At 32.9% G+C, this 27,297-nt stretch overlaps 2 protein-coding genes and 2 long non-coding RNA genes across 5 annotated transcripts in view; 2 read left to right on the forward strand and 2 right to left on the reverse strand.

The window, feature by feature from the left end:
* Nucleotides 1-4,634, forward strand: part of LOC105428580 (uncharacterized) — a 16,510-nt gene extending 11,876 nt beyond the window's left edge. For both annotated transcript variants that reach the window (XR_016140704.1, XR_016140703.1), the window contains 2 exons: nt 961-1,151; nt 1,221-4,634. The gene's annotated coding sequence lies outside the window, so the exon portion shown is untranslated. The remainder of the gene's footprint in view (nt 1-960; nt 1,152-1,220) is intronic.
* Nucleotides 4,635-7,565: 2,931 nt separating this feature from the next.
* On the forward strand, nt 7,566-9,172 carry LOC148935038 (uncharacterized). The gene is made up of 2 exons (XR_016140706.1): nt 7,566-8,900; nt 9,035-9,172. It is a non-coding gene; the product is annotated as an uncharacterized LOC148935038 (long non-coding RNA).
* A 3,078-nt stretch (nt 9,173-12,250) lies between these two features.
* Nucleotides 12,251-23,206, reverse strand: RpL4 (ribosomal protein L4). Its single transcript, XM_011640985.3, has 8 exons — nt 23,046-23,206; nt 19,926-20,103; nt 19,557-19,802; nt 19,129-19,253; nt 18,567-18,665; nt 14,687-14,958; nt 14,205-14,364; nt 12,251-12,497 (listed from the first exon to the last, which is right to left on the reverse strand). Exons 1-8 carry the CDS (start codon nt 23,046-23,048, stop codon nt 12,339-12,341), a joined length of 1,242 nt encoding a protein of 413 aa, XP_011639287.2. The 5' UTR covers nt 23,049-23,206; the 3' UTR covers nt 12,251-12,338.
* On the reverse strand, nt 15,259-18,560 carry LOC148935039 (uncharacterized). Its single transcript, XR_016140708.1, has 2 exons — nt 17,018-18,560; nt 15,259-16,960 (listed from the first exon to the last, which is right to left on the reverse strand). It is a non-coding gene; the product is annotated as an uncharacterized LOC148935039 (long non-coding RNA).
* Nucleotides 23,207-27,297: the final 4,091 nt, after the last annotated feature.

A 27,297-nucleotide genomic window follows, 5' to 3' on the forward strand; every position in this document is an offset into this window, starting at 1 on the left:
GTGCGTGCGTGCGTGCGTGCGTGCGTGCGTGCGTGCGTGCGTGCGTGCGTGCGTGCGTGCGTGCGTGCGTGCGTGCGTGCGTGCGTGCGTGCGTGCGTGCGTGCGTGCGTGCGTGCGTGCGTGCGTGCGTGCGTGCGTGCGTGCGTGCGAGGGTGTCCCAAAAAAATGGTCAAGCGGTCATATGCAGGCAGAGGAGACTAAACTGAGTCGAAAAGTCCTGTACTATTTTGCAATTTTCACAATAGTTAATGAGTTATTAACTTATGAAAATAGTCAAATTGCAAGCGCGCAGTGAGATAAAACCGCTCAGTGAGACACGCATTCGCCGTTGCTAGGCACGCGTGGAGCACATTAGGCGCACGTAACATACGTAGATGAAAGCGTAGCCAATGCCACTTGCAATCAACAACTCCACGCGTACCTAGCAACAACGCATGTCTCACTGGGTCCTATCTTATCATAAATTAATAACTCGTTAACTATTACGAAAATCGCGAAATAGTACAGGATTTTTCGATTCAGTTTTAGTCTGCTCTACTTATATATGATCCATTTTTTTTGAGACACCCTTATATGTATATTTATTATATGTATATAATATAATATATATATATATATATATATATATAAATACACACACACACACACACACACACACACACACACACACACACACACACACACACACACACACATATATATACACATATATATATATATAATTTTTTATGATATATATATATATATATATATATCATAAAAAATTTTTTATATCGTGGTATAAATACAAGAATATGCTCATCCCGTATTCATCCACGGCGCAGTCAAAGTGTGACGTCACAATCGGGACCAATTAGATTGTCCAAACGGTTCAATTAAATATGACGGCCCTTAATGCTTGATATTTATGTCCAAAAAAACGTGATTTCAGTGAAAACGCATAATTGAGTGTCTTTTCAGTGTTGTTTTCCTCTTTGATTGTGGATATTACATATGCAATGTCCTGTTTTGTGAAAAGTTGTGGCAATTATTATCGAAAAACAAAATTACTTGACGGGAACAGCTTAAAATACTTTTGTTTCCAAAAGATTTTACGATCGCAACTAAGTGGCTTGCAATATGCGAAAAACAAAACGTTAACATTACAAAAGGTAAGATTTTCTATTTCTTATAACACAAATATAACAAAGTCAAATACATATAATTTTATTTGTATTCAGATATGATATATTCAGATATATTCTCAACACTTCGATGCATCATGCTTTGTACAACCATCGAAAGAAAAGTCGCTTTTCTATTCTCAGAAAAGACTGACAAAATTGAAAGTAGATGCAATGTTACATTTAATGTTTGACCGCAAGTGGAAGCTGCTCATTTTGATAAAGAACCATTGCCATTAATTGATACATTAGATATGAAAGAATCAACATGCAATGACATCAACTTTTGAATCACAATGCAACGATACAGTGCTATCTGACACATTTGGCAATGATATACCTGTGCCATAAGGAATCCAGTCGATTCAGAATACTACAGCGATACCATCTACATTGCAGATAATTAATCGAATCATTGCTCTAGAAAATAGATATAAAAAAGAAAAAAGTTAATCAAGAAAAAAAAGTTAATCAAAGAAAAAAGTTAATCAAATTTACAAATAATAAATTCTTTTTGTTACATCTATATATATATATATATATATATATATATATATATATATATATATATATATGTTGTTATTATTGTTATCATTTAACTATTCCCAAAATGTGAAGGAAAGAGCTGTTAAACATAACCTACATAATCAAAATAAAAAAATAAAAAATATATTTTTAAAATATAATTTAAAAAACAATAAAAAATAAAAAAACAATAAAAACATAATTAAAAAATTATTCATTTTTTTATTTTTAATAAATAATATTTTTTACTTACGAAAAAGAAACATTTTTATTTGTTTTGTATTAAACTTTTCTATCTTTATGAGTCGTAATGTTTATTTATCTATTTTGTTACAGGATATTTATTAGTTTATAAAATTGTAACGGTGCATGTTACGCACCGTTCCGCGGCCGTCCATTCATCAAGTGGTGCCCGACCGACGATCCGTTGGGCAAAAGACGCTTCGCATCATTTTAATCGCTCAATAATTAAACTCGCAAAAGTAATTGCGAGCCGCCGGGTAATCATTCGGCATAGCGTTGCCGAAATCAACCAAGCAGCATCGAGCAAACCCGAGCGAAAGAGGAGATCCCGGCTCAGCAAGAGCAATCTCCGAAATTAATCGAGCAATTAATCGCCAAAGACCGCCGGAGATAAAAAGAGCGATCGACTAATTAGAACGATTTTATTATCACTCACGAACCGTTCCGAACCCGACCAAATATCGAATCGTGGAGGGCAGGGATCGGCAAGTGGGCACTGCTCGCGGGCGTCCAGTGCGGGCAACAGTTGAACGCGCTAGGGTTAGCGTTAAGCCGCTAGGCGTAATAAAGGAAAGAGAAGGGATAGCAGGAACGTCTGTTCGTTGAACGTGTTGTTCAAGGAGTCAAAAGATATTGTGTCGCACAAATTCAATCCCAGAATTAGCATAAAATAATAACTATCTATATTTTAAATAAACATTTCTTACAACAATATTAAATAAACAATTTCTTATAACATTTAATTAGTATTTGATTCATAGTTTTTCGATATTATATACGATATATCAGTTATTGTTTTGGCACAATGAATTATTACATTCAAATGTGAATCTGTTAACTGTTCGCATAATCGCGATTTATTTAATTTCATAATAGAAAATAATTGTCATATGAATATGTAGAACCATATACTCATTATACTCAAATATACTCATTATACTCATTATACTAAACTCATTATATTTATTATTATTACTTTGATTATCCAAATGTTAAATTACAAGATCGCAAGTGTGTCTGATTGTTCTAGACAAGAGCAAAATTTGATTATACCGTTGCTTAGTTATTGTTTTTCTTTTATTTTGAGCGTTTAACAGATCGATATTTAGCAGATGTTTATTTTGAAACTGTTGAAAATTTTCTTCGCGGAAAAAGAACTATTCTTCTGGATTTAAAAATATAATTTTCAAACGCTAATTTCTGTTAAACGTGATATATGTATTCATAATTTTATGATTGTATTATAAATTTACATTTTAATACATTGTTATTGTTTATATTATTGTTTTATTTCTTTGTTATATTTAAATTTTCGTTAAACATATTTAAACATATTTAAATGTAATAATTATATTACACAATTTTTAATGAATTATATGCTAAAGCACAAATTTTGACAACTTACAATATTTAAAAATAGAAAAATGTTAATTAAAATAAGCATTTTAATTAAAATTTTCCTATAATGAATGCTTAGGACAATCAAAACATGCTAGGGCACATTTCTTTATTTAATTAATAAAAAAATTAACTAAATATAAGTTGAATTTATAAGAACTTATGCATTTTGAGTCCTATATATTACAACATATTTTTGCATGTTTCATCTTTAAACGGTTTAACTAAACTGTTATAAAAAAATTTTATTACAATATTACAAAGATTCGAGTACAAGTAATTTAAGATGCACTATCGTTCATATATACGTGCAACGCTATTTTTGTAAGTGTGAAATGCGAAACTTTATCCCAAGGTGTAAAAAATATTAGATACGTTCCTGAGATGTGCAATAGACGGGCACTCGCGGCCGTGCCCAATTTCAGCGTTTTGCCGACCTCTGGTGGAGGGTATAAAAAGCTGTTCCTCCGTGCTGAGGCAGAGCTTCCTTGAATCGAGACTCGCTTCTACGAGCCGATCCGCGCTCCGTTCCTAGAAAGAAGCTAAGTGTAAAACCATAATGAGGGTATCCCGCCGCAGGTAATTCCCGGTTAACGTAGAAGTTCTCTATATCACGACCGCTAAACCGATCTCCGGCAACTGCGAGAAGAACACGAGTTGGAGTGTTCCCTGCTCCGGGTAAATCGGCACGCAATTGCGAACCGCTAAACTGCTTACCTCCGTATACGAAACGCACATCCGCAGGTGAGAGTAACTCGTCTCCGCTCGGGTATTCTCGATCGCGCTCCGTGAGCTTCCAAGAACAGCGTATCGCGTAACAGTGGCGAGGGTTTCCCACCACCGCCCGGGTGTTCCCGGCCGATCGCTAGTCCACTCTCAAGCGTACCCGAACAATCGGCTTGCACTTGTTAATTCCAGTTAGCCATTTTTACGCGCCGCGATCCACACGATAATAGATCGCCAAGAATCCACTAAAGTACGATCCATGAACGAATCGGATGCGTAAATACTGACGGCCACGTAACTTATGATCGCCGTTGCGAGGCAACCACGTCCGCGACGATTCGCGACCGCCTTAAGTACGCAAAAACATCGCCGCCGTAATCGCCGAAATCCCGATTCAACCGATACCGCGATCTGGTGATCGAATAACGCGCCCGCGCATATCCGCGCAATACACACGCGTTGGCATACAGATATCTATAGATACACTTGCGAACAGACCATCGTTTAACATCAGCGCTATTCAATTGTACATTGTACGATTTATTGTATAATAAATTTTATTTATTGTTACCAAAAAAACTCAACTATTTGCTTCTACGATTGAAACCTGGCCCGCCGGCGAGCTACTCCGCACTCAACCAATCCCATCTGCGTATCTCTCAACGGGAAAATCTAGTGATCATTTTAAAATATTATTTAAAAACAGATTTTCCCCTATCAACTTGAAATCAAAATAATATATCTGACTTCTAAAGAGTGAAAGAAGATGGAATTTTGAACTAAAACTTCCTTTCCCAATTTTGACTCAGAATATATGTGTGTGTTTTTAGTAGTAAAACTATGGCATACTATTATTAATTAATATTTACTTTTTAAATAAATTTGTACTCTTTATATTTTTATATATTAGGTGTACAAAAAAGTTCTGAGCTTTTTTTTGTAAAATTCAATCTTTATTCAAAAACAAACAAAAAAATATTAATCAGCGAAATATTCCCCGTTTGCATCAACAATCTTTTGCCATCTTTCGGGTAGCTTGCGAATTCCTTGACGATAGAAGCTCATCGCTTCGAAGCGATAAAGTCATCAATGCATTTTCGTATCTCTTCAAATCTCACGAAATGTGTGTCAGCCAAATGATGCTGCAGCGACCAGAATAGGTAGTAATCGAAAGGCGCCATGTCTGGGCACGCCGCGTGCGGGAGAAGTTCCCAGTCTAACGCAAAGATATGGTCTTGAGTCGCTTTCGCAACATGTAGTCGAACATTGTCATGAAACAAGATCACTTTACGACGTCCTTGGCCAGTAAATTTTCTTTTAATGCGCTCAAATTGGTCAATTGTTGTTGGTAGCGGTCTGCCGTGATTGTTTCACCCGGTTGTAACAACTCGTAATACAACACACCTTTCCAATCCTACCAGATACAGAGCAAAACCTTCTTGGCATGAATATTGGGCTTTGGCGTCGATGTCGAAAGTTGACCAGTGTCAACCCATGATTTTCTACGTTTAGGGTTATCATAAAGAATCCACTTTTCATCGCCTGTAACGATTTTGTGCAGAAAATCTTTTTTCCGGGACTTTGAAAGCAAAGTGAGTGCAGTGTCACGCCGACGATTTTTGTTGTCTTCGGACAATTCATGCGAACCCATCTGCCTTCCTTCTAAACCTTTCCCATCGTATGTAAACGTACGGAAATGGTTTGCTGCGTAACGCCAAGCTGTTCTGCAAGCTCCTTTTCAGTTTGCGCAGAGTTTATATTCAGCAGTGCTTGCAAGTCGTCCGTCTCAATCTTTTGAGGGCGTTCAGCACGCGGTTCATCTTCAAGACTGAAATCTCCTTAGCGAAATTTTTGATACCATCTTTTACATGTAGTATGACTTACAGCGTTCTCTTCATATGCAGCACAAATCATTGCAGTGGCTTCAGCAGCATTTTTCTTCAGATGAAACGCGAAGTGGATGGAAAATCGAATGTGCTCTTTAGAAGGCCAAATGTCAACGCTTTAAAACCGCAAAAGGGCGAAAAGATATATAAAATTTAAATTGTTATTTTAGTTGTATGAAATCTAAAGCTCAGAACTTTTTTGTACACCTAATACTTCTGCCTTGTACTTCTCCGGCAATTTATACGGTTGGACATTCATCGGCGCGCTATCTGTTCGTGTATTAATTTCGTGTGCTACAGAGTTAATGTGCAATAAGTAGTCGTTTTCTAGGTGGAAGATATCACAGAAATCTTCGCAAATCTGGTGTAACGCCTTCTTTTCTTCATCATTTAAATGCTCGATTCACATTTGCTGTGCAATTTTTCTTTGCGAGCCTGAATAGGTTCGACGCTCGCGTAGTTACTTAATGCCTCAATGGTATGTATATGTGCGGCGTCTCTTGTCTTTATCTCGTCCACCGTGACGAGAAGCGTTGTTATCTTTACGGATTCTCTCGTGATATTTATTACACTTATTGGGCACACGTTTTCTTCTGGTACGACCAAACAATTTCCTATGAAAACTCCGGGTTTAGTTTCGACTGCGTTTACTATTCCAATACTATTTCGATCGGTTACTGCTTGGATTATGGTTTTGCTGCGAGACGTTAATATGGTTTTCTTGTATGGATAGAGGGTTTGAAGGTTGCGTTGTCAATACAGACTTGTTTTTTTTCCATGGTCGCATTTTGCTTGCTGCTTATTTAAAAAAAATCTAGTCCCAATATTCCCTCATAATTTATTGGGAAGTCATCTCTCACCACATACATAGTATGTCGTATCTCTCCTAGCGTTATCGTTGCTCTTATCTTTCCGAGTGTGTGTATCTTGTGGCCGTAACTCCGGTCAGAGCTCCTCGCGCATTAGTATGTTTCCCTAGATTTTTATACCTACTTTTATTAATGTCAGGATGGCGCCTGTATCTAGGAGGAAGCTTGTTTTTCTCTTTTTTGTCTCTCGCATCGACAGGGTAATTAAATCTAACGTGGCATTTGTGTGAGGCGTAGTCACCTGTGTCACTTGATGCTCGCGTACCGCTCGCGTTATCTTTGTTCTCAGTTTCTCTTCTTCTTCGTCGCCGCTGCTTGTGAACGATAGGCTCCCCCTTCGCTGCTTATTCTTTTTCATTATTACGACGGTATTTATTTGTCGCCCTTTTCCGTTATCCTGTCTCGTTCGTCTCGGCTGTTCTTTTTTCGGGCGCCCGTTCAATGACCAACACTTGTCGCGCTTATGTTCTGTCTTTTTGCAATACGAGCAGTATTTCTCGATGTTGTTTACGTTCGCTGATCTTTTGGCTCGCGGTAGCGGATATCTGTTTATGTATCGACTTGAACAGCAATCACGCGTCGGCCTAATCTACTGCATCTATGTGGCACTCCAATTTTTGGTTGCGGTTTCTATTCTGTTCTTGTCTCTTGCTTTCTCGTTATTGTAAACTTTGGTAGGTTGGCTACCTTTTAATTTTTCTTCAGCTGTCGCGCCTAGAATCACTATTAAATTCGTATAGTTCCTGGAACGTACTATTGTTTGTATTTCGTCACGTAATCCTAGTTGGAAATTTTCTAGTGCTAATTCCTGAGTCGTATCTAGGATTGCCTTTCGTTGCTCAGCGATGTGCTCGCGCCTTTCTACCATAGATTGATAAAGTTCCATCGCTAGTTTGTCAATGCGGAGTTCGTATTCTTGCGCGCTTTCTCCGGGTTTTTGGTGAATCATATTAAACTCTCGCTGAATGTGCGTGATACTACCCTTTGCCAAATAACACATCTCGATTTCTCGCTTCAATTGCGCGAACGTGCGTCCCTCGTTTGGAAATCGTGCATTTCCGTTAGCTTCGTGTACAGAATCGCTTTTAATAATGATTTTTCGTCGGCCGAATTTATTTCGCTCATCGCGTAAGTGCTCAAGTTTAAAAATTTTTGGACTTGATTCCGTGACAATCCATCCATCTCCAAGATCATATCGCGCGCTTCTTTTAGCTTCATAAACGTATTCGGGGTCTCGCGAATTTCGGATGTCGTCCATTGTTTGTTGCCCGTATGTCATTTCTACTGGTTCGTCATTTTCTGCACTCCGATCGTAATTGGCAACTTCTAGTTGGCTTATGCGGCCTTGTAGTGCTCGCATGCCTTCTAGTAATTCGGCCAACATTACATCTTGCATGTTGTGCGAAGCTTCTGTTGGATCGGGTTTCCAATGTGCCTGACTTAAAGTGGTTCTCATTTTTTTTTACTTCGTTTTCCAATTCTCTGCTTATGATTTGTTGCTCTTCCGCAATCGGTTTTAACGATGTGACCGAGGGCTGATTTGCTATTTCCGCTGGATTTGTGTTTCGTGAGGCGATGTTCGGTTAGATCGAACACACTACTATCATAGGACGAAAATTCTCAGCGAAAATTCTCCGCGATTAGGGTTACTTATGTTTGTGCCATCACTATTGTTAGATCTCGCGTCTGTTGGTCGTAGTAGAGCGTCGTCGCGTCTCTCACTATTCGGTAGTAGGTATTGTCTATGACGCTGAGCGAAAACACGCGTTCAATTACAATATTCGGATGTAATTCTGGTTGACTCGCTAGACTATCGTCGGGATAATAATTATTTAAATCATGGCGCACGCTATCGCGCGGATCGCATGAATTTTCCGTTTGCTCGAGGCTCGGGGGGCTCGGATTGAGTACTCGGCTGGCTGATTCGCTGTGTAGTCACGACGTGTTTCTTTCGAAGGGAGTTTGATTAACTTTCTCATCCGACATCGATCAAATCGCTTCTCTTAATATCTATTTCACTCGCCTTAATTTTCTATAATTTACGTTACGATCGCAATTCGCATGTTGGTGACGTAGCGCTGGCTGTTATGGTAGGTCGCGGCTTCTCCGGTGTCACTGATATACTTGGCGTTGTCGCTCTACTGGCTCTCTCTCTCTCTCATCGCAGGAATGTGAGCTGTCTTTTCGGCCTTCTCCTTGAATTTTGGTCGTTTGCCTTTTCCAGATGACTGGGTGCTGCTGCTGCGAAATGATCCCACCGCTGCCACCAGTTTTGTTGTGCGGGTCATTTCGGAGGATCGACCAGGGAGTTCAGAAGCACTGATACTTTATTTGCTTTTACAATAAAATTTATTAAATGATACAGTTTGTCTTTAATTGGGACGTGACGGTCAGACAAAATATTAGCGAGCTATATTCCCGCTCCTAGCACCGGTCTCCCATTTTTATCCTGTTCCAGGCGGTCGATCCTTGCAGCGTAATCGAAATACTCGTCAGCGTTCGCGGTATATTTCTGGATCGCGTGGCGGCTTTCCGCGTAAGAGCCGCGCAACCCGATTAGCAATTATTTTACGTAGAGTAGTTGCAAAATAAATGCACGATTGTAGTTTAGCAATCGCTATCAATTAACAAGAGTAATAGTCAGATAGTGTATTATCCGCTTGCCGCAATCCGCTTCATCAGCGGTAGGTGCGATTATGTTCTTGGCGCTCGCGACATCCCTCCCCCTTTAATGGAAGGGAACCAAGAAGGGTTTTGAACACTCCGTGTGTTCCTATTTGACGCTCGCGACAAAAGTAAGTATTGTAGTATTTATTCGTATTTGCTTATCGCATATTTATTTGACTCCATAGGCCCGCAATCTATTGTAAGTAATTAAAGTTAAATTAGTTAACCGGTGTTTTTCAATAAATACGACATTGTCATTTAATTTATTATAAACTAGATTATTACAGGTTGTGTTTCAATATTCAATGCGAATACTAAAAATCTATAGTATATATAATATAAAGTAGTTTATTAGTATATATACATATATATATATAGATTTTTAGTATTTGCATTGAATATTGGAAACACAGCCTATAATAATTAATAATAAATTGAGCAACAATTTCACTATAAATACTTAACATAATTTAACTTCAATCACTTACAATAGTGAACTCAATGTCAGATAAATATGTGTAGCTAATATGTGCAGTAAATATATATAGCGTACGTAAAATATGATCTATATCTAATTTCAAAGGATTGCGTTAAAAATAAAAATGAGAGAACTTTAAAAGAAAGAAATATAAAAAAATCTACACAGATTACATTTAATGGCACAAAACAGCTTCTTGTGAGAATATCATAACTGTATTCTGTTAGTAATTGCTAGTACTGAAAATTTATATAGACTAACAGAATGCAATTATAGTATTCTCACATAAAAAATTTAAATTGCTTTCATATAAAAGATTCATTAAGATTTTTCTAATAATTTACTAATTTGCGTCTTATATAAGCGATAAAATCACTGATTGTGTGCGTGCGTGCGTGTATTCCTTCTCGATTTATATCCATTTATATCTAAAAAGTAAATTCATCTTCTACAGGAATAAATTTAAGACTAATGTACATTTCCATTAATGTAGATTAATTTTAATATTAGTTTAACTTTCTTTTTTTTTAGTTCTAAGAATTAAAAAAAAGATAAAAAATAAATTAAATTGAGATTAAAGTTAATCTACATGAGTAGAAATGAATAGCTTTATTCTTGTACAGAATAATTGTTTAGTCAAATAGATATCAAACAGACATCATAATGACAGTCAGAATCACTATCAAGGGACGTTTTGCAATCATGTAGCTATCATTTTGCCATCATTTTAATCACTCTTTTTGATATATTTCTCAATTTCAATTTGATGACACATTAACATCACTTTGACTAAGTTGTTTTCACTGGGAAAATATACAAATTTACAAAATTACAAAAAAATCAGATGGGAGGGCGTTATACTGCATATTTACCAGAAATTATTATATTCAGTTAAAAAAATAGAATCTAATTGACAATATCTTTTATTTTAAAGAAATAGAATCTAAGTGGTATGTATCTTTGTATCTTCATTGAAGAATCTTTTTACTCTAACCCATGTGTAGTAATTTTAATTCTTTAAAAAAAATTATGTTATGAAATTGCATGTGATAGTAGTTTAAAAAGATAATTTTATAGTATCAGACATTTTAAAAATATTAACTATCTTTCTATGTTCGAAAAACGCGTATAATTGACAACTTTTACACTTGACATTTTTTTCTATAATACGCACGAGAGTAAATAAGATAGAGAACGAAAGAACAAGTGAAATAGCATATTTTCCCTTTTCCACGCGTCTGATTGGCGGTCGATGATGTCGTGTTTCGCGAGTTTGACAATTGTTGATAGTTCGTTTTGGAGTATAGGTGGCATTTATGCCATCATAATCTATTATCTTCTAGGTAAGTTCTAAGAAGCAATATGAATACTATCATTTTGAATGCATGTATTTTTCATTTTATTGTACTTGTATTGTACTTGTATTGTACTTTTACGTATATATATGTTTGTACTTTTTAATTTTTACTATTTTTCCTTAATTTACTTAAAATTTATTGAAGTATTTCAGGATGTTGCTTTACAAGTTTTTTCTGATTATATTTACACAAAATCACACGAACTATGCTTTGTAAAATAGACATAACAAAGACATAACATACGATTATTATATACAGGTATAAAAAGGTCAGTATATACTGACCTTTTTTTTTAATCCAGTTATTCAAGACTATTATATTCAAAAAAAGAGATACGCCGCGCATCACTCGACACTCGATAAGAAAACCGTCTATAGCTGTTGTATTTTTGTTGATTTTTCGCATTTTATTATAAAACTTCAGGGATATATTTTCGACATATTAAATTATTAAATTGCAATATGCAAAAGATACATTTTTATCCGTTAAGTGAAATTTATCCCTAAAACGATTATAAATATAAGAATCGATTATGAATATCATCCGAACTTATCTTTTTATGTATTGTTCATCAGTTATTTTTAGCAATAAGTCATATAGACTTAACTATAATAAGAAAGTTTCTTGTTACATTTATATATCGATTTTTTAATTTTTTCTAATATAATTATATAAAGCTGCAATGTAATTATATAAAGCTTTATATAATTATATACTAATAGCTTAAATGTTGCTTTTTGCAAATTCTGTTTAAATCTGAATTTGCGGATTATTGTAATAATATAACATTGTAAATAAATAGATTCATATTTGTTTCTTTTTATATATACTTTCTGTTAAACGTTTCTAAACATGAAAAGAATTGAAGGAATTAGGCATAAGACTGTAAATAAGGATGGTTTATCATAGGATTAAATATAAAAAAAAATTAAGAAAATACTTGAAAATTATTTCCATCTTTTATTTAAAGACAGAGATAAAAATTATGAGTAAACAATAATGTTGATGATATTAATGCTTGTTGTTTACTTTTTAGCTTGCTGCTTGGAAGCAGTTTTTCCAGTATCCTTTTCAGCTTTAGTTTGCACCATAGTTTTCTTTGTAATCTTCTTATATTTAGTCAATTGCTCTTTCCTCCTTGCCAGAAGACCGATGGCTTTTGATGTTTTCTTCGGCAATTTTACCTGCAAAATATATGAAAACAATCAATAAATCAAAATTTCGTATACAACTATTGTTTGTAACATTTTTCCCTATCAGTCATAACCTCGGAATGATTCGTGTGAAAAATATGCAATGACCTACTTTGAGTTGAAACTTAATGCCGACTTCAACAGCTTATAATCTCGGCAATGAAAGGTTTGCTCAATTTGAAACTTTTAGAGGATTAATGTGTTATGATAATCATTTAGCATCGATTTCAATTCCAAATTCGAGGGATGCAAAATGGGATTTTTGGCCGGTTTTTACGGTTACTCTTTATAAATTTTTATAATTTATATGTACTAAATGTATAGCAGTTAATTTTACATCAAAAAGTTCAAATTTCAGATCAATTTTTTATTTAATTTTAGATAATTTTAGATAATTTTATATAATAATTTAGAGTTCACCTTATAATATAAAATTTGTTTTATATAAAAAAAATCCTATAAAAAACAAATATCTAAAACAAGAGCATAAAGGCTAGAAAACAAACATTGTTGCTGTTAAAATAACTATATTAAATCAAATCATGAACATTAAATAATATAAAACAAACGTTTTAACCATACAATTCGGTCATCTTCAGTGTTAAAATTAAAAATAAAATAAAATCTTAAATTATATGAAAAATCTATTGATTCATCGCAAAACTTTAAAGCAACATAACACATAGAAGTACATGAAATTTGCAGATAACAAAAGTTTGAACGACCTAATGCATGTTCAAATTCTTGTCGATTGTGATCTCGTTCCATAGATTTTAAATGTAGTTAAGTATAAAAGGAATCTCAGTCAGCAGAAAAAATAATTCAATTAGTAGCCACATTTCGCAAGGAAAGCTGTAATATTTGCATGTAGCATGAAGGAATTTCCATTAAATTACAAAAGAATAAATCTCCGATTTACAATACTAATCCATTAAATTACAAAAGAATAAATCTCCGATTTACAATACTAATAAAATAAACCATATTAAATGTTCTTTTTTTAAAAAACAATAATTATAAAAAATTTCTTTCAAGTAGTCGTTAACGATAAAATTGAAATAAAAATGAAGATAACGATAACAACAAGAATAAAATAAAAATAAAATAACAATAAAATAAAATAAAAGTAAAAATAAAAATAAAAATTAATTTTATTTATTTTTATAAAATAAATAAAATTTATTTTATAAAAATAAATAAAATAATAAAAATAAAAATACCTGCGAGATGAGAAAAGCTTAATGGAGTGACGGGAAATATGAAGTCAGATATCAGTAAACAAGCGACATAATGTTATCCCAATTTTTTCATAATAGATACAAATATCACGACTTTCCCTACGAGATGTGGCTACTTAATTGGTGGACTATCTCAGAGTTTTTGCAATGATTCAATAGATTTTTCACGTAATTATTGTTCCTATAATTTAAAATTTTTAATTTTAACACTGAAGATGACCAAGTCGTATGGTCGAAATGTTTGTTTCATATTATTTAATGTTCATGATTTGATTTAATATAGCTATTTTAACAGTAACATTTGCTTTTTGATCATTATGCTCTATTATTGATATTTTTTTTTTAACACTGAGGCCTATTTACCATGTTTTTGTTTTTAAAAATCCTATAGTTTATACTTACAAAATGCGTAATCTCAAAACGTGAATAAAAAAAAAAATGTAAAATATATTGAACTTACACCTCGTTTTTCAGCAAGAAGAACATCTTTCTCGCGTTGGCGCTTCTGTGCAGTGAGAACAGCAGCACGTTTCAAGACCGCAGCATAAGGATTGAGACGCAACATAGCCCGCGTATTGGTCAAGGGGTTCAATTTTTTCACTCTACGTACCACTTTCTTCCTGTAATATTTATTATAAATAATAAATTTTATAACATAAATCGCGGATCACATATGCGCGCGCGCGCGTGCGAGTGTTTAAAATTATTAATCATTTTTAATAACATGAATATAAACATTATCATAATCATACAGATGAAAAGAGAGAAAAAATAAAAACTACATATTATTTTATGTAGTTTAACTAAGTTAATTCATAACTTATTTGAATTTAACTTGTGCATATTAAAGTGTTACTCTTTCTTTTTACAGTACTGTTAAATTTAAAAAAGTATGTCTACAAATTTCATTGTTAGGACACAAAATTATTTCTTCCTAATTACCTTGGAGCTCTCAAGACCTTACGGATTTCCTCAGACTTTAAGAGTCTGGACAGATCCGTATTAGCCATTTTAGGGAATGGCAAATTATACCCCTTTTTTAGTTGAGACTCTTTACGCCAGGTTCCATAAAGAGCGTCCAATTGTTCAAAAGCAGATTTTGTCCATATTACGAAACGTCCGACATGACCGCCGGGTGCCAATTTCAGTAAATTCATTTTATTGATATTCATCAGAGAGACGCCAGGGATGTTGCGAAATGCTTTACGAATGCCCTAGAAAAATTAGAAATTATCTTTAATACAATTTGTACAGATAAAGCCAGTTCTCACGATTCTGAGAGAGTTTAACTAACGTTCCATTAAAAAATACGGAATAAATTGGTGATAAAAACAAAGGATATGAAATTCATACAAGATGTCTCATTTTGATCAAATGCAATGAATATCTCAAATGAGATAACAAAATCTAGTTTTAAAGTTGTATGGTTCAAGGAAGCCACATGATTACAATATTGATTTGCAGAAGGATATTGTCAAATTTTTTTTTTATGATCGCCATTTTTTAAATTAATATTTTTTTATTATGCAATGATTTCTCTTTAATTAGTCTTTAATTAGAATATAAGTGTTGAAATATATTTATCGAAAACTCGATAGTTTACGATAATAATCGAGATATTTCTTACTTTATTCTGGTATATTCTAAATATAAAATGTAAATTATTTCATAACTCATTTTTTGATACTTGAAAGAGGATAAGTAACAGATAAAAACGTGGAGAAGAATTGGTTATCAAAAATATAATACAAAGATAAAAATATAATACAAAAGTATAAGAAAATAACGAAGGATTTAAGCTAAAAGGAAGGACAAGAAGATCAAAAGAAGAAATAGAGAAGAAATGGCAAAGGATTAAATTAGGGAACAATGGTTAAAAAGAAGATAAAAATAAACAGAAAGAAATTGGAGAACAAAAATTGGAAAACTGCACTAATGCAGAAATCGTACTAAAAAAATGCAAAAAATTTATAGGAAATAGAGGAAAGACAAAATAAATAGGGAAAGGTTTATAAAGAAAAAGGAAAAGATAAAAGAAATGCAAGAAAAGTAGAAGTTTAGAAATTATAAAAAAAGAATAGAAAAATCGAGAAAGAAAATAACATCGGGAAAAACAAATGAAACATTTCATGTAACTATTAGGAATAGAGGAATGGAAACGAACAAGGCGACAAAAATAGAGAAATTGGAGGATCAAAAAGATAATGAAATAGAAAAAAAAAACGGAAATCAGGAGTAATGAAGAAAATAGACAGTAGAAATAGATAGGATTCCAATGGTATCTTAAAAATATGCTTGGAAAGCTTTACAGAAAAGAGATACTAAGAAATGATGAGACAGATAGAGAGAGAATACGATACCAATAGATTCAAGAAAAAACATAATAGTACATACATTATACAAAAAAACATCAAGAATAGATAGGAAATTACAGAAATATTTCGCTATTATGTACGGTTTATAAAATATATGCTGAGTAAAAAAGTAATTTTCCTATAAAATAATAGACTTTCAAATCTCTTCTATGTTTTCACTTGTAACTAATTTTATTACTCCTCTCTCGAAACCATGCAATTTATATAAATATTTTCTTTTATTTGAAAAGTGGAAATAGTTTAAATAGAATTCGCGGAATATTCTATATATATAAATTCAAAATTATTAGGTATTAAGATCCAGCCGTGATCAAAAATGTCTCTTTTATATATATATATATATATATATATATGTTCTAGTGTTTAAAATCTTCGATTTTTAAATATATAAACACATTCATATATATTAATATTCATATTTATATATTTAATGATTAAATTCATATGTGCATATTTGTGAATAAATTTATTTAAGATTCGTGAGTACTCAGTGAAGAACCGCGCTGACGGTAGCGACATAACCGTCGCGATGAAAAATAGCTCATATATCCTTGTTCATCTTTATACAACATGCGAACAACGAAATTTTTTTTCGGTTATTTTCGTTATTATGTGCTTAATCGTACAGATATGATGTATTTCATACTTACCAGATTCGTAAAAATGGGCGGCAGCTAAAATTATCGTCGGACATTATATATAAAAGCATTTTTTCCATTTCTTTCAACAGCTGTCAAATCGTGTTTTCTGCCTGAATAGGCTTCATTTCACATGTCTTTTACAGCTATTTATTGACTATCACGAAGGGAAAGGATAGCAGCTGCCCATTTTCACAGGTATCCTAAAGCCATATCAGATGTTATTTTAGTCAAATATCTCTTTATTTGTCTAAAATTACCGTCATAAATTTCACTGTGGCTGCGTTCTATTATTCACTGCAAGTACTATCAGTACTAAAGATAATGTTCCGATATAGGTGGCAGTGCACTGCAAAAGTATCGTTAGAAGTATGTGACGTTACTAATTTTAATGTAACTTTCTGTTGCGATTACTGCGATCAGCGAGGTAAAGCACTCGCAGTAGTTAAGATGGCTGCTTCCATGAAAACTGAGATTACGTTGCTCGACATCGAAGAAAATAAGGCTTACAATGTAAAAGTAAGCATAGAAGATGCTGAAAGAGCATATAAGAGCATATACAAATTTTTAAGATTAAATTTTTAAGATAAAATTTAGCGAAAAGTCAAACTTTAAATCTGCAGAATATATGGGTCTAAATAAGAAAAATTATTATATAAATATAGATTATTTACAAATTTATTAAAAAATTATGATGAAAATATAAAAGAAATGTTAATTTTTGATTACTACAATACAATATAGGAATAAATCAACAATTTACATTTAATCTGTTTATCTAGCTGTGTTTATTATCTGAAATCGTCAAAAGTAGCATATTTTTAACATTTTCAAAATTAATTAATAATCCATTTCAAAATATTCACCGGTCAAAGATTAAATTCATCAAACATTCTACGATAAAAAATTCATTATTCTATGAATTTTATTTTTATTTTATTTCATTTCATTGAACACATCACTAATTTTTCATATCAATTTACTACGCAAATTGATTACATTTTAAAATAGAACATGAATTAATTTTGAAAGTGCTAAAATCAGTTATTTTTTACGATCAGATATTAAATACAACTTAAATAAACAGACCAGGTAAACAAAGGTAAATCAAAGGTAAACATTGCTGATTGATTATGCTTATATAAAATCACAAAAAATATAATCATATCCAGCTGACCGAATAAGAATTATTTTCAATTAAAATTTATTAATTCAATTTTGATCTTGAAAGTCAATTCTATCATACACGTATTTGTAAAATGTATATAAAATTTATAAGTTAACACAAATATAATATAATGCTTGTCTGTGTTTAATCATTTAAGATTTGTAATTTTTTTAAAAATATATTCATAATATAATTACTTGTATTTATGACATTTCGAATTACTTGTATTTATGACATCTTTTAATAAATTTGTAACTAATGCAATTATGGTTTTATTGCTATTATTGTATATAGAGATTAAATGTAAAACAAAAATAAAACTGTATTGTACTGTAAAAGTGTATTGTATCGCGTTCCGTTTTATGACTTCGCAACAGTCAGAAAGTACATAAAGTTAAAACGGATACCCGATACCCACAGTACACTTGTATGACGTCATAGCATCAGTATTCGTAATGAAGAACGCAGCCTGTGTCATTTCTCACCTATGATCATGATTCTAATATGTCATGATTCTAATATGTCACGATTCTAATATGGCCAGTGACTATTCAGGGAGGGAGGGGGGGCTTCAAATTAAAATATTTTTCAAATATCTAAATTAAGTTGCTAAATATATTAAAAAAAGAAAAACTGCTTACTTGATCATGACCATATACAATCAAAGGTCCACGTCGCTGAATACGTCGGCGATTACGCATTTTACCTTTACCAGCACGAAAACGTTGAGACTTGTATACCTAATGAAAGATAAAAAAGATGTAATGAAAAATAACTTGATTCAATATTTAAAAAAAAACTTATAATTTAAATCAGAAACATTCGTGAGTGTATTATATATTAATTATAAAATTAAAGTTGTAGTTAAAATATAAAACACTTATTCATACATTAGAATTTTTTAAAATGAAATTAGAGATAAAATAAAAAATAAGATAATATTAATCAACAAAATAAATCACACGAGCAATCACAAATCAAAAATATAAGAGAAACTATTTGGTAATTCATACCCTTTACTAATAAAAGCAAATCAACTAGTAAAGAACGCCTGAATACCATATTTCTCTAGCACCTGTCAGGAGCATCTGAGCTAAGTTTTATTTAGCAAAAATGCGGACATTCATTGGTGCATAAGGATATGACATAAAATAGTAAAGGATATTTTAAAGATTTTAAGAAATTAAACTTAAAAATAAATACTTTTTGGATATCATTCCAGGCCTTGATGCGTCTCAAGAAAATAACAGCCTGTTTAGTTTTCGTGTATTCTTGGATTTTATTGGAAACGACCAGCGGAAATTCCGGAACTTCCTGAATTAAATGTCCTATATACAATACAAAAATATAATGTTAATTACAATTTATCCATTTTACTTATAAAATACATAAATTACTTTTAAAACAAATATATCAGGATTATTATAATTGATTAGTAGCAAATCAAGAACAAAAATGCTAGAATGTAAGTTTCCATTATCTAAACACGAAAAAACTTGTTTCGAATTAAAATATGTAAAAAATAATGTAAATATCGTAACTTGATTTTTGGTAAAATGCAATACCAAAATATTGCTCTTAAAAAAATTATACTCGTTTTCTTTAATAAAAAAAAAAGTGTAAAAAAAGACCTTTAGACTGCACAAGTGCAGGGACACCAGAAGCAGCAATGGCAGAAACAAGAGCGTAACGTTTCTGGTTAACGTTGACACGATGATGCCAGCGTCGCCATGACTTGGTAGGTGCAAACATACGTCCACCACGGCACATATTACCGAAGGCACCTTGACCAGAACGATGAGTACCACCACCACGTACACGAGGTATACGAGCCACAGCACGTCCGGTACCCCATGATTCCGCCGAAGTTTGATGACCTATGTGAAATGGAAAGATTTAACTTTATGCACTCAATTGTTATTTGTATATGAATATTATTCAAATATACCTGATACATAAGCATATATATCAAATCATGCATGTACAATATTAATACTTACCAGCTTCTTTAGAAACACAATAAGGTTGTCTTCTATTAGTAGAAATTAACTGATGAACGACATTTACAATATCAGGTCGTATCGGTGCCTTGAAGACAGATGGCAGGGAAATCACATCACCTGATGCTTCATTCTTGTCAGTATACACCGTAATGAGTGGTCGCGCCGTTGATAACGACTAAAAAGAGATATGTTATTATAATATAAGCAAATTTACTGATTAACTGATTAACTGATGAAATTTAAGTGAACATACAGGGTGTCATTAAAGAAAAATATTTCAAAAATTATAGAGTTTCAAAAAGACTACGATATTTCTTCATTTGCAAATGGCGTCAAAACTTTTTTATAGTCATTTTTTGAAACAAAATCATACATTTTTTTAAACAAAATCATACATTTTTGTACATACATTTTTTTATTACATAATATGATTCTTTTAGTTATTTTGGATAAAAAAGTTAAGATACAAATGTAGAAAATCTAATAGTTTATGATAGGTTATGATACATTTTAAATAACAATCTCATATATCTTTTGAACAATGCATTTTAAAGAAAAATATTTCAAAAATTATAGAGTTTCAAAAAGACTACGATATTTCTTCATTTGCAAATGGCGTCAAAACTTTTTTATAGTCATTTTTTGAAACAAAATCATACATTTTTTTAAACAAAATCATACATTTTTGTACATACATTTTTTTATTACATAATATGATTCTTTTAGTTATTTTGGATAAAAAAGTTAAGATACAAATGTAGAAAATCTAATAGTTTATGATAGGTTATGATACATTTTACATTTTATTCTCACATGTTCAGATATAAAATATAAAATATTTCATAAACTATTCATTTTTTGATAACTGTATCTTAATACTTTTATATATAGAAAATTGAGACAAATTAATTGATATAAAGAAGATACAAGTTGCTTTAAAGAAAAAGTTATGCACATAATAATGAAATTAGGTGCAATAAACAATTTCGTTGTCAACACGTCACTTAATATAAAAATAACTAAAGGCCTGTTTTTTTTAGCTGAACTAGCTGCACTAATTCAGAGTTTAGCTTTCTTCTTCCAGTGTAAGAAAGATAAACTGTGAATTAATACAACCAGTTCAATCAAAAAGAACAGGCCTCAAGAACAAAAATAAGATGAACAAGGATGAATAACTCTAATTTTTCCGTGATGCTGTGTCGCTACCACCAAAGCAGAGTTCTTAGCTGAGTAGTCAGAATCCTTAAGAAATATTTTGTTTTGTGTGTGTGTGTGTGTATGTGTTAGAATATGCCAGAATATAAAATATCTCATAAACTATCAACTTCTTCACATTTGTACCTTAATACTTTTTATCTAAAATGATTAAAGAAATCATATTATGTAAAAAATATATAAATATATATATTCATTTTAAAAGACGACAATCATAAAAGATCTTCATAATAGCGCCATCCATGAATGAAACAATATTGTAATCATGTAGAAAATTATTTGAAATTCTATAACTTTTACGTAAAACATTTTTCTTTAAAATATATTGTTTAAGAAATATCTGATATTCATCATTTAAAATAGGATATTCTGTATACTAGACTATATACAATTTGCAATTCGCTATTTGCATAAGATTTATAAATAACTTTTCAATAAGAAACATAGAATCCAAATATGTAGTTTAAATTTACATGAAACCATTCCTCGTTCAACATTAAAAATAAAAAATAAATTCAAATGAGAAAGCGATCACATTTCTTATTAGAAAGTTCATATATCAATCATCTACTTTTTATTCAGACTATTAACTCAATTATTTCATTATTTTAGGACAAAACTGTTATTTATTTATAATTTTATATTTGCAATGTATCAATTTTGATCTAAATGTGGTCTCCTTGTAATTCATATGTGTATTCATATGATCTCCAATCGAATTTTGTATTTTTAAGGATACATAAGTTTTTTACAATTAATAATTTCATATAATTTATATGATCGATTATTAATTCTGCTGAAAAAGACTCTATATAGCCTGAAACCATTATTTTTTTTCATCTGATTTATTTTCCAATAGTTTATAAACACGTATATTGTCAATCTGCTTGATCTATGACCTTAACTTTTTATTATTGTTAATCTATAATTAAGCTTAAAATGTTCCATTTTATTTGTTATTGTGTGAATTAATAAAACAATTATTTAATAAAACAGCGCAGATCATTATAAATTAACTTGATTCACATGTAACTATATATAACTATGTATTAAATTTATATACTCCTTTACTATTATATCCTGAAAGGTTCATGATTCTGTTATTAATGTTCTAATTGATATTAATTAAAAGAAATAAATCTAACTTCAAATCTAACTTGTGATTATAAAATTGATTGATTTCGTTTTGTCAAGAAAAAATTTTTTTCAGAAATTCATTTCATATAAAAGATTTATTTAAAAGAAAAAATGAAAAATAAATTTGACTATTCTATATATAACATTTCCCAGCATAAAGAAAAAGATAGTTTAATTTTTCAACCTAAAAATCTAAAAACATTTAAAATTAAACACAAGAGAAATTTTTTTCAATGTTTGCAATACTATATAACAATGTTATAAATGTTGATAGCTATGATTACAAATGTAAGTCACTTTCGTTTAGGTATATCATTAGTCTTTTCTAAAATTACGCTCATTCATAATAATTCAACTTATATCGGCTTATTATTCGACAATCCTAACATCTGGTATTATTCGTATTCCATACGCGGAATCAGTTGCAATGGCGGATTGTACCGGATATGCCATTCTAACACGTGTACATGCTGTCGAGGAATGATGGGTACTACATGACAAATACTACATAAATGCGTTTTCTTGTAAATATTACTGAAATGAAAAATTATCGTGGCTGTTACCGAAAAATGATACATTAAAATAATCTAAAAGATCATTTGGGAAGACGTTTGCAAATGCGTTTACCGAGGTCATACAGGTTAATAGCATAGATCCTGACTTTTCATGATGAAATTGAGCACGCGAGTATCAAATTAACAACAAAAATCGTAGTGGAAAAATCGTGACATATGTTCGCATGCAAAAAAACACAAAATTTCTTACCATTTTGTATTCTTCGTATTATTTTTTATGCATTAGATGTGAACTAACCAGACCACGTTTGCACGACCTGTTTGATCATAGATAGAAAGGAATCAATAGAGTAGAAACAAGTTTGATCAGGACCAGAAAACTCAAATAGCAGTCACGAGTTCTTAGGTTGGATCCTCATGCAAACACCGGCGCCTTGACACTAAGCGCTGATTGATGAAAAACAGATAATGGGGGTAAATAGTAAAGATTCATTCGCCGTTTTATCCTCATTACTCATTTTTCACCAATCAGCACTTGTGTCAAAGCGCTAGTGTCTACATCCAGGCTTAAGGTGAATTCTTACTGAGTCACGCGTCATCCGTTTGCGTTACGAATTGACCAATCAAAACATCTCATTTTATTATATCATTTGCGACTCCTTGCATGACGCATCGGTTAAATTGCTCGACATTCTAGAGACAAAAAGATTCCCAACAAGAAAGAAAAAATGGATCCCAAATCGCGCACGTTTATAATTCTACAAACACAAATTAAAGAAATAACACTTGAATTAAAATAATATATTTGTGTAAATGTAAATGTAAATAATATATTAATATATTATGTAATATATATATTATATAAAATAATATATTTATGTAAATGTAAATATATATAATATGTATACACACACACACACACACACACACACACACACACACACACACACACACACACACACACACACACACACACACACACACACACACACACACACACACACATACATTTTTAAGAATGCTTCCAATCTTAAGATATTTATTTCGCACAAATTTATATATATATATATATATAAATTATATATGTATTATATAAATATATATATGTATTATATAAATATATATATACAGAGATAGAGAGGTTATATTTATGTACGATTTTACTTTGATATTAGGTTAGTAACACATGAGCGATGTAGCTCGCTCATGTGTTGCGGCAATGCGGCAATGCGGTGACGTAATGTGAATAAGAATAACGATATCTTTAAATTTATCTCGCGTCATCCATTGCGTTACGATGTGACGCGAAATAAATTTAAAGATAGCGTCATTTCTTATTCTATATCGAATGCGTCGCCGCCGCCGCATTGCCGCAAATCAACGCAACACATGAGCAAGCACTAACCTAATATCAAAGTAAAATCGTACATAAACATAATCTCTCTATCTCTGTATATATATTAATTTGTGCGAAATAAATATCTTAAGATTGGAAGCACCCTTAAAAATGTATATGTATATATATATTTACATACATATACAAATATATTATTTTAATTCAAGTGTTATTTCTTTAATTTGTGTTTGTAGAATTATAAACGTACGTAATTTGGAATTCATTTTCTCCTTGTTGGGAACTCTTTTATCTCTAGAATATCGAGTAATCTAACCGATGCGTTGTGCAAAGAGTCGCGCGACAAATGATACAATAAAATGAAATATTTTGATTGGTCAATTCGTGACGCGACGCGCTCAATGAAAATTCACCTTTATGGTCGCATCTAGAGACACTATAAGAGACTGACAACGACTCTGATCCGCCATGTTTTAGCTAAATCTTATGAGAGAGAAAGAAATATACACCATCTCACTCTAACTAATAACATATTTTGATAGCGATATTTTTTATTTTGAGTATGCATTGATGTATTGTGCATGTGTATTAAACACGTGGAAAGCGTGATAATATATTATTAAATAATAGAGATACTAAAATTGCAAAATATAGTATAAATTTATTAATTGTGATAAATCAATACAAAAAATGAGTGGATGTTCAGCATCATTTTGTAATAATTCTTCAAAGAAAAGTCATGTCATGAAAGTTTTCCCGAGAGATCCGAAACATCGAGCTTTATGATTGTAAAATATTGGTCGTAAATGTTGGGTACAAATGAATCCTTTCTTTGTGAGGTTTGTGAAGTTTTATTGTTACTTTTTCGCGATGGGTTCTTTCGCTGCGCTAACTTTGTAAATAATTGTCATTATATTAATTTTATAGGATTATTTTGACAATTGTGTATCAAAAAGTTAAAAATATTATAGTGTAATAGTAGTATAATAGTATTATATTAATTTTTGCTCTTATATTAAAAAAGATAAATAGCGAAAAAAAAGATAAATAAAAAAAATAAATAAATAAACGGTAATAAATTTAAAATCATTAAAATTTAAGAAAATATATTAATAAATGGTAAATATATTAATAATTGGTAATATAATTATATTGGTAATATAATTATGTAAAATAAAGTTTTATAAATATACATATTTTATTACCATTAAAACGCTTATGTTTTTAAATGATAATATTACAATTTAAGATTAATGTAGTTAATGTATTTGAAAATAAATGGGAATAGCTAAAACATGGCAGACAAAAGTTGCTCTTCGTACAAATTGGCTGGTCCCTGAAAAGTCGGAGAAGCAGGAAGGTTGCAAGGCAAACTAAGTTTTACCATCACGATTTGAAGTTTGATCGTCGCCAGCGACTCGCGAAATTCTGACTCGGTCTCGTTTATTTCAACAGATAACGGAAAATAATATCCAGAACATTCAACTGTTTGACAAACAAAAACGCGAACGCGATATTTACACGGCTTATATCACAAGACAAAAGAAATCGAAAACGTACAATGCCAACAAAGGCACCGCGAACACGAGGAACGCGCGTGACAAGATGTTATTTTGCGGAACGTACAATGCCAGCAAGGGCACCGCGGACGCGAAGGAATATTCGAGACTAGAAACACTGGAACACAAGAGAAAAATAGGAAAAAGAACGTTGAAAAGATCGCTCGCGAAAGAAACAACGGAGCGCCTGAGAACGCACGCCGCGCGAAACGCTCGCGAAAACGCAGGAGATCGCGGGCAGCTACCGCACGCAGAACGCAGATTAAGACTAAAAAACGCGACGCAAACGAATGACAACAATCCGCAGCGCGGACGAGAACGAAATGCAACGCAGACGCAGATAAAACGGAGCGCACGCGAAAGAGAAACGCAGAACATGAGACGCGGAAAAAACGTACGCTGATCGCGGATAAAGCACTCGCGAGCGAGCGAGAGAGAATCACATAGCCGATCACACGCGAGCGAGAAAAAAAACGACGAATCATACGCGAGCAAGAAAGAGGCAGCACACACGCGAATGAGAAAGAGGCAGCACACATGCGAACGAGAAAGAGAGCGAGAAAGCCGGTTACATACAAGCGAGAGAGAAAGAACGGACACTAGCGCGCAGGCGAGAGAGGTGAAGGCGCACGAAGAGCGAGAAGAGTGGCGAACACCCGGCGCAAGTGCGGAACGCCGCACGTGGTCGCATGACACAGACAAGATCGCGACACAGCACAGAACCCAGCACGTACGCTACATTCAACACTACACAGGGCGCAGTCACGCACGACACGGATGACCGCGATGGTCCTGGGTTTCTCTCTCTCTCTCTCTCTCTCTCTCTCTCTCTCTCTCTCTCTCTCCCTTCGCTAGACGTGTGGCTGTCTGATGGCTGGCACGAAGAGATATATAATGGCCGCTTGATGCAATGTGGCTGACGGGGAAGAAGGCGGAAGTTACCACACTGGTCATGGTATAAGCGTCTGCTTCCTTGATGGATGGTGGCGCCTGGCGGCGGACGCGTCAAGCGACGGAGCGAAAGTAGGTGGCAAGGGCGCCACAGCCATTCCCCTCTCAGTGGCCTTCGCCGGAGACGAAGGGCACGAAAAATGTATCCTTTTAGCAGAAGCTGTGGATGCTGATTGTTGAGGCACTGGCTGCTGATTAGGAAGATGCGCTGGCTCTAATGTAGATGTCATCATAAGCTGGCTTGAGATAATCAGCTGAGACTATCTTCTCCACTCCATTGACAAGGATGACGAAGACCTTGTTATTGAGTCTCCGGACAACCGGGTGCGGACCGGTATAGGGCGGCTCCAGGGGCTTCTTCACCGCGTCCATCAGTTTGAACATGTAGGTGCACATAGTTAGGAGGACGAAGTGGCGTGACCTGGTGTGGTGGGCCGTGGGCGTGGGTCTGATTGACCTGATGTGATCCCTGAGAACTGGAAGAAATTCCTGTGGATCAGCTCTGAGATCTTGAATGAAAAAACTCACCCGGAATGCGGAGAGACGTGCCGAAGAGTAGCTCAGCCGGGAAGGCCTGGAGATCCTCTTTGACGGCAATGCAAAGGCCAAGCGGAACAGTAGGCAATAATTGTGGCCAT

The sequence above is a fragment of the Pogonomyrmex barbatus genome, unplaced genomic scaffold (genome assembly GCF_055798465.1).
Source record: "Pogonomyrmex barbatus isolate J1 unplaced genomic scaffold, ASM5579846v1 scaffold6, whole genome shotgun sequence".
Lineage (NCBI taxonomy): Eukaryota > Metazoa > Arthropoda > Insecta > Hymenoptera > Formicidae > Pogonomyrmex > Pogonomyrmex barbatus.

What these genes read in the sequence shown, in the direction of transcription:
- RpL4 (XM_011640985.3), bottom strand. An exon ending in TGCACTTGTGCAGTCTAAAG is followed by an intron (nt 19,254 to 19,556) that starts GTCTTTTTTTAC and finishes TATTGTATATAG; the next exon opens with GACATTTAATTCAGGAAGTT. An exon ending in TTGTATATGGTCATGATCAA is followed by an intron (nt 14,959 to 18,566) that starts GTAAGCAGTTTT and finishes TAATTTTTCTAG; the next exon opens with GGCATTCGTAAAGCATTTCG.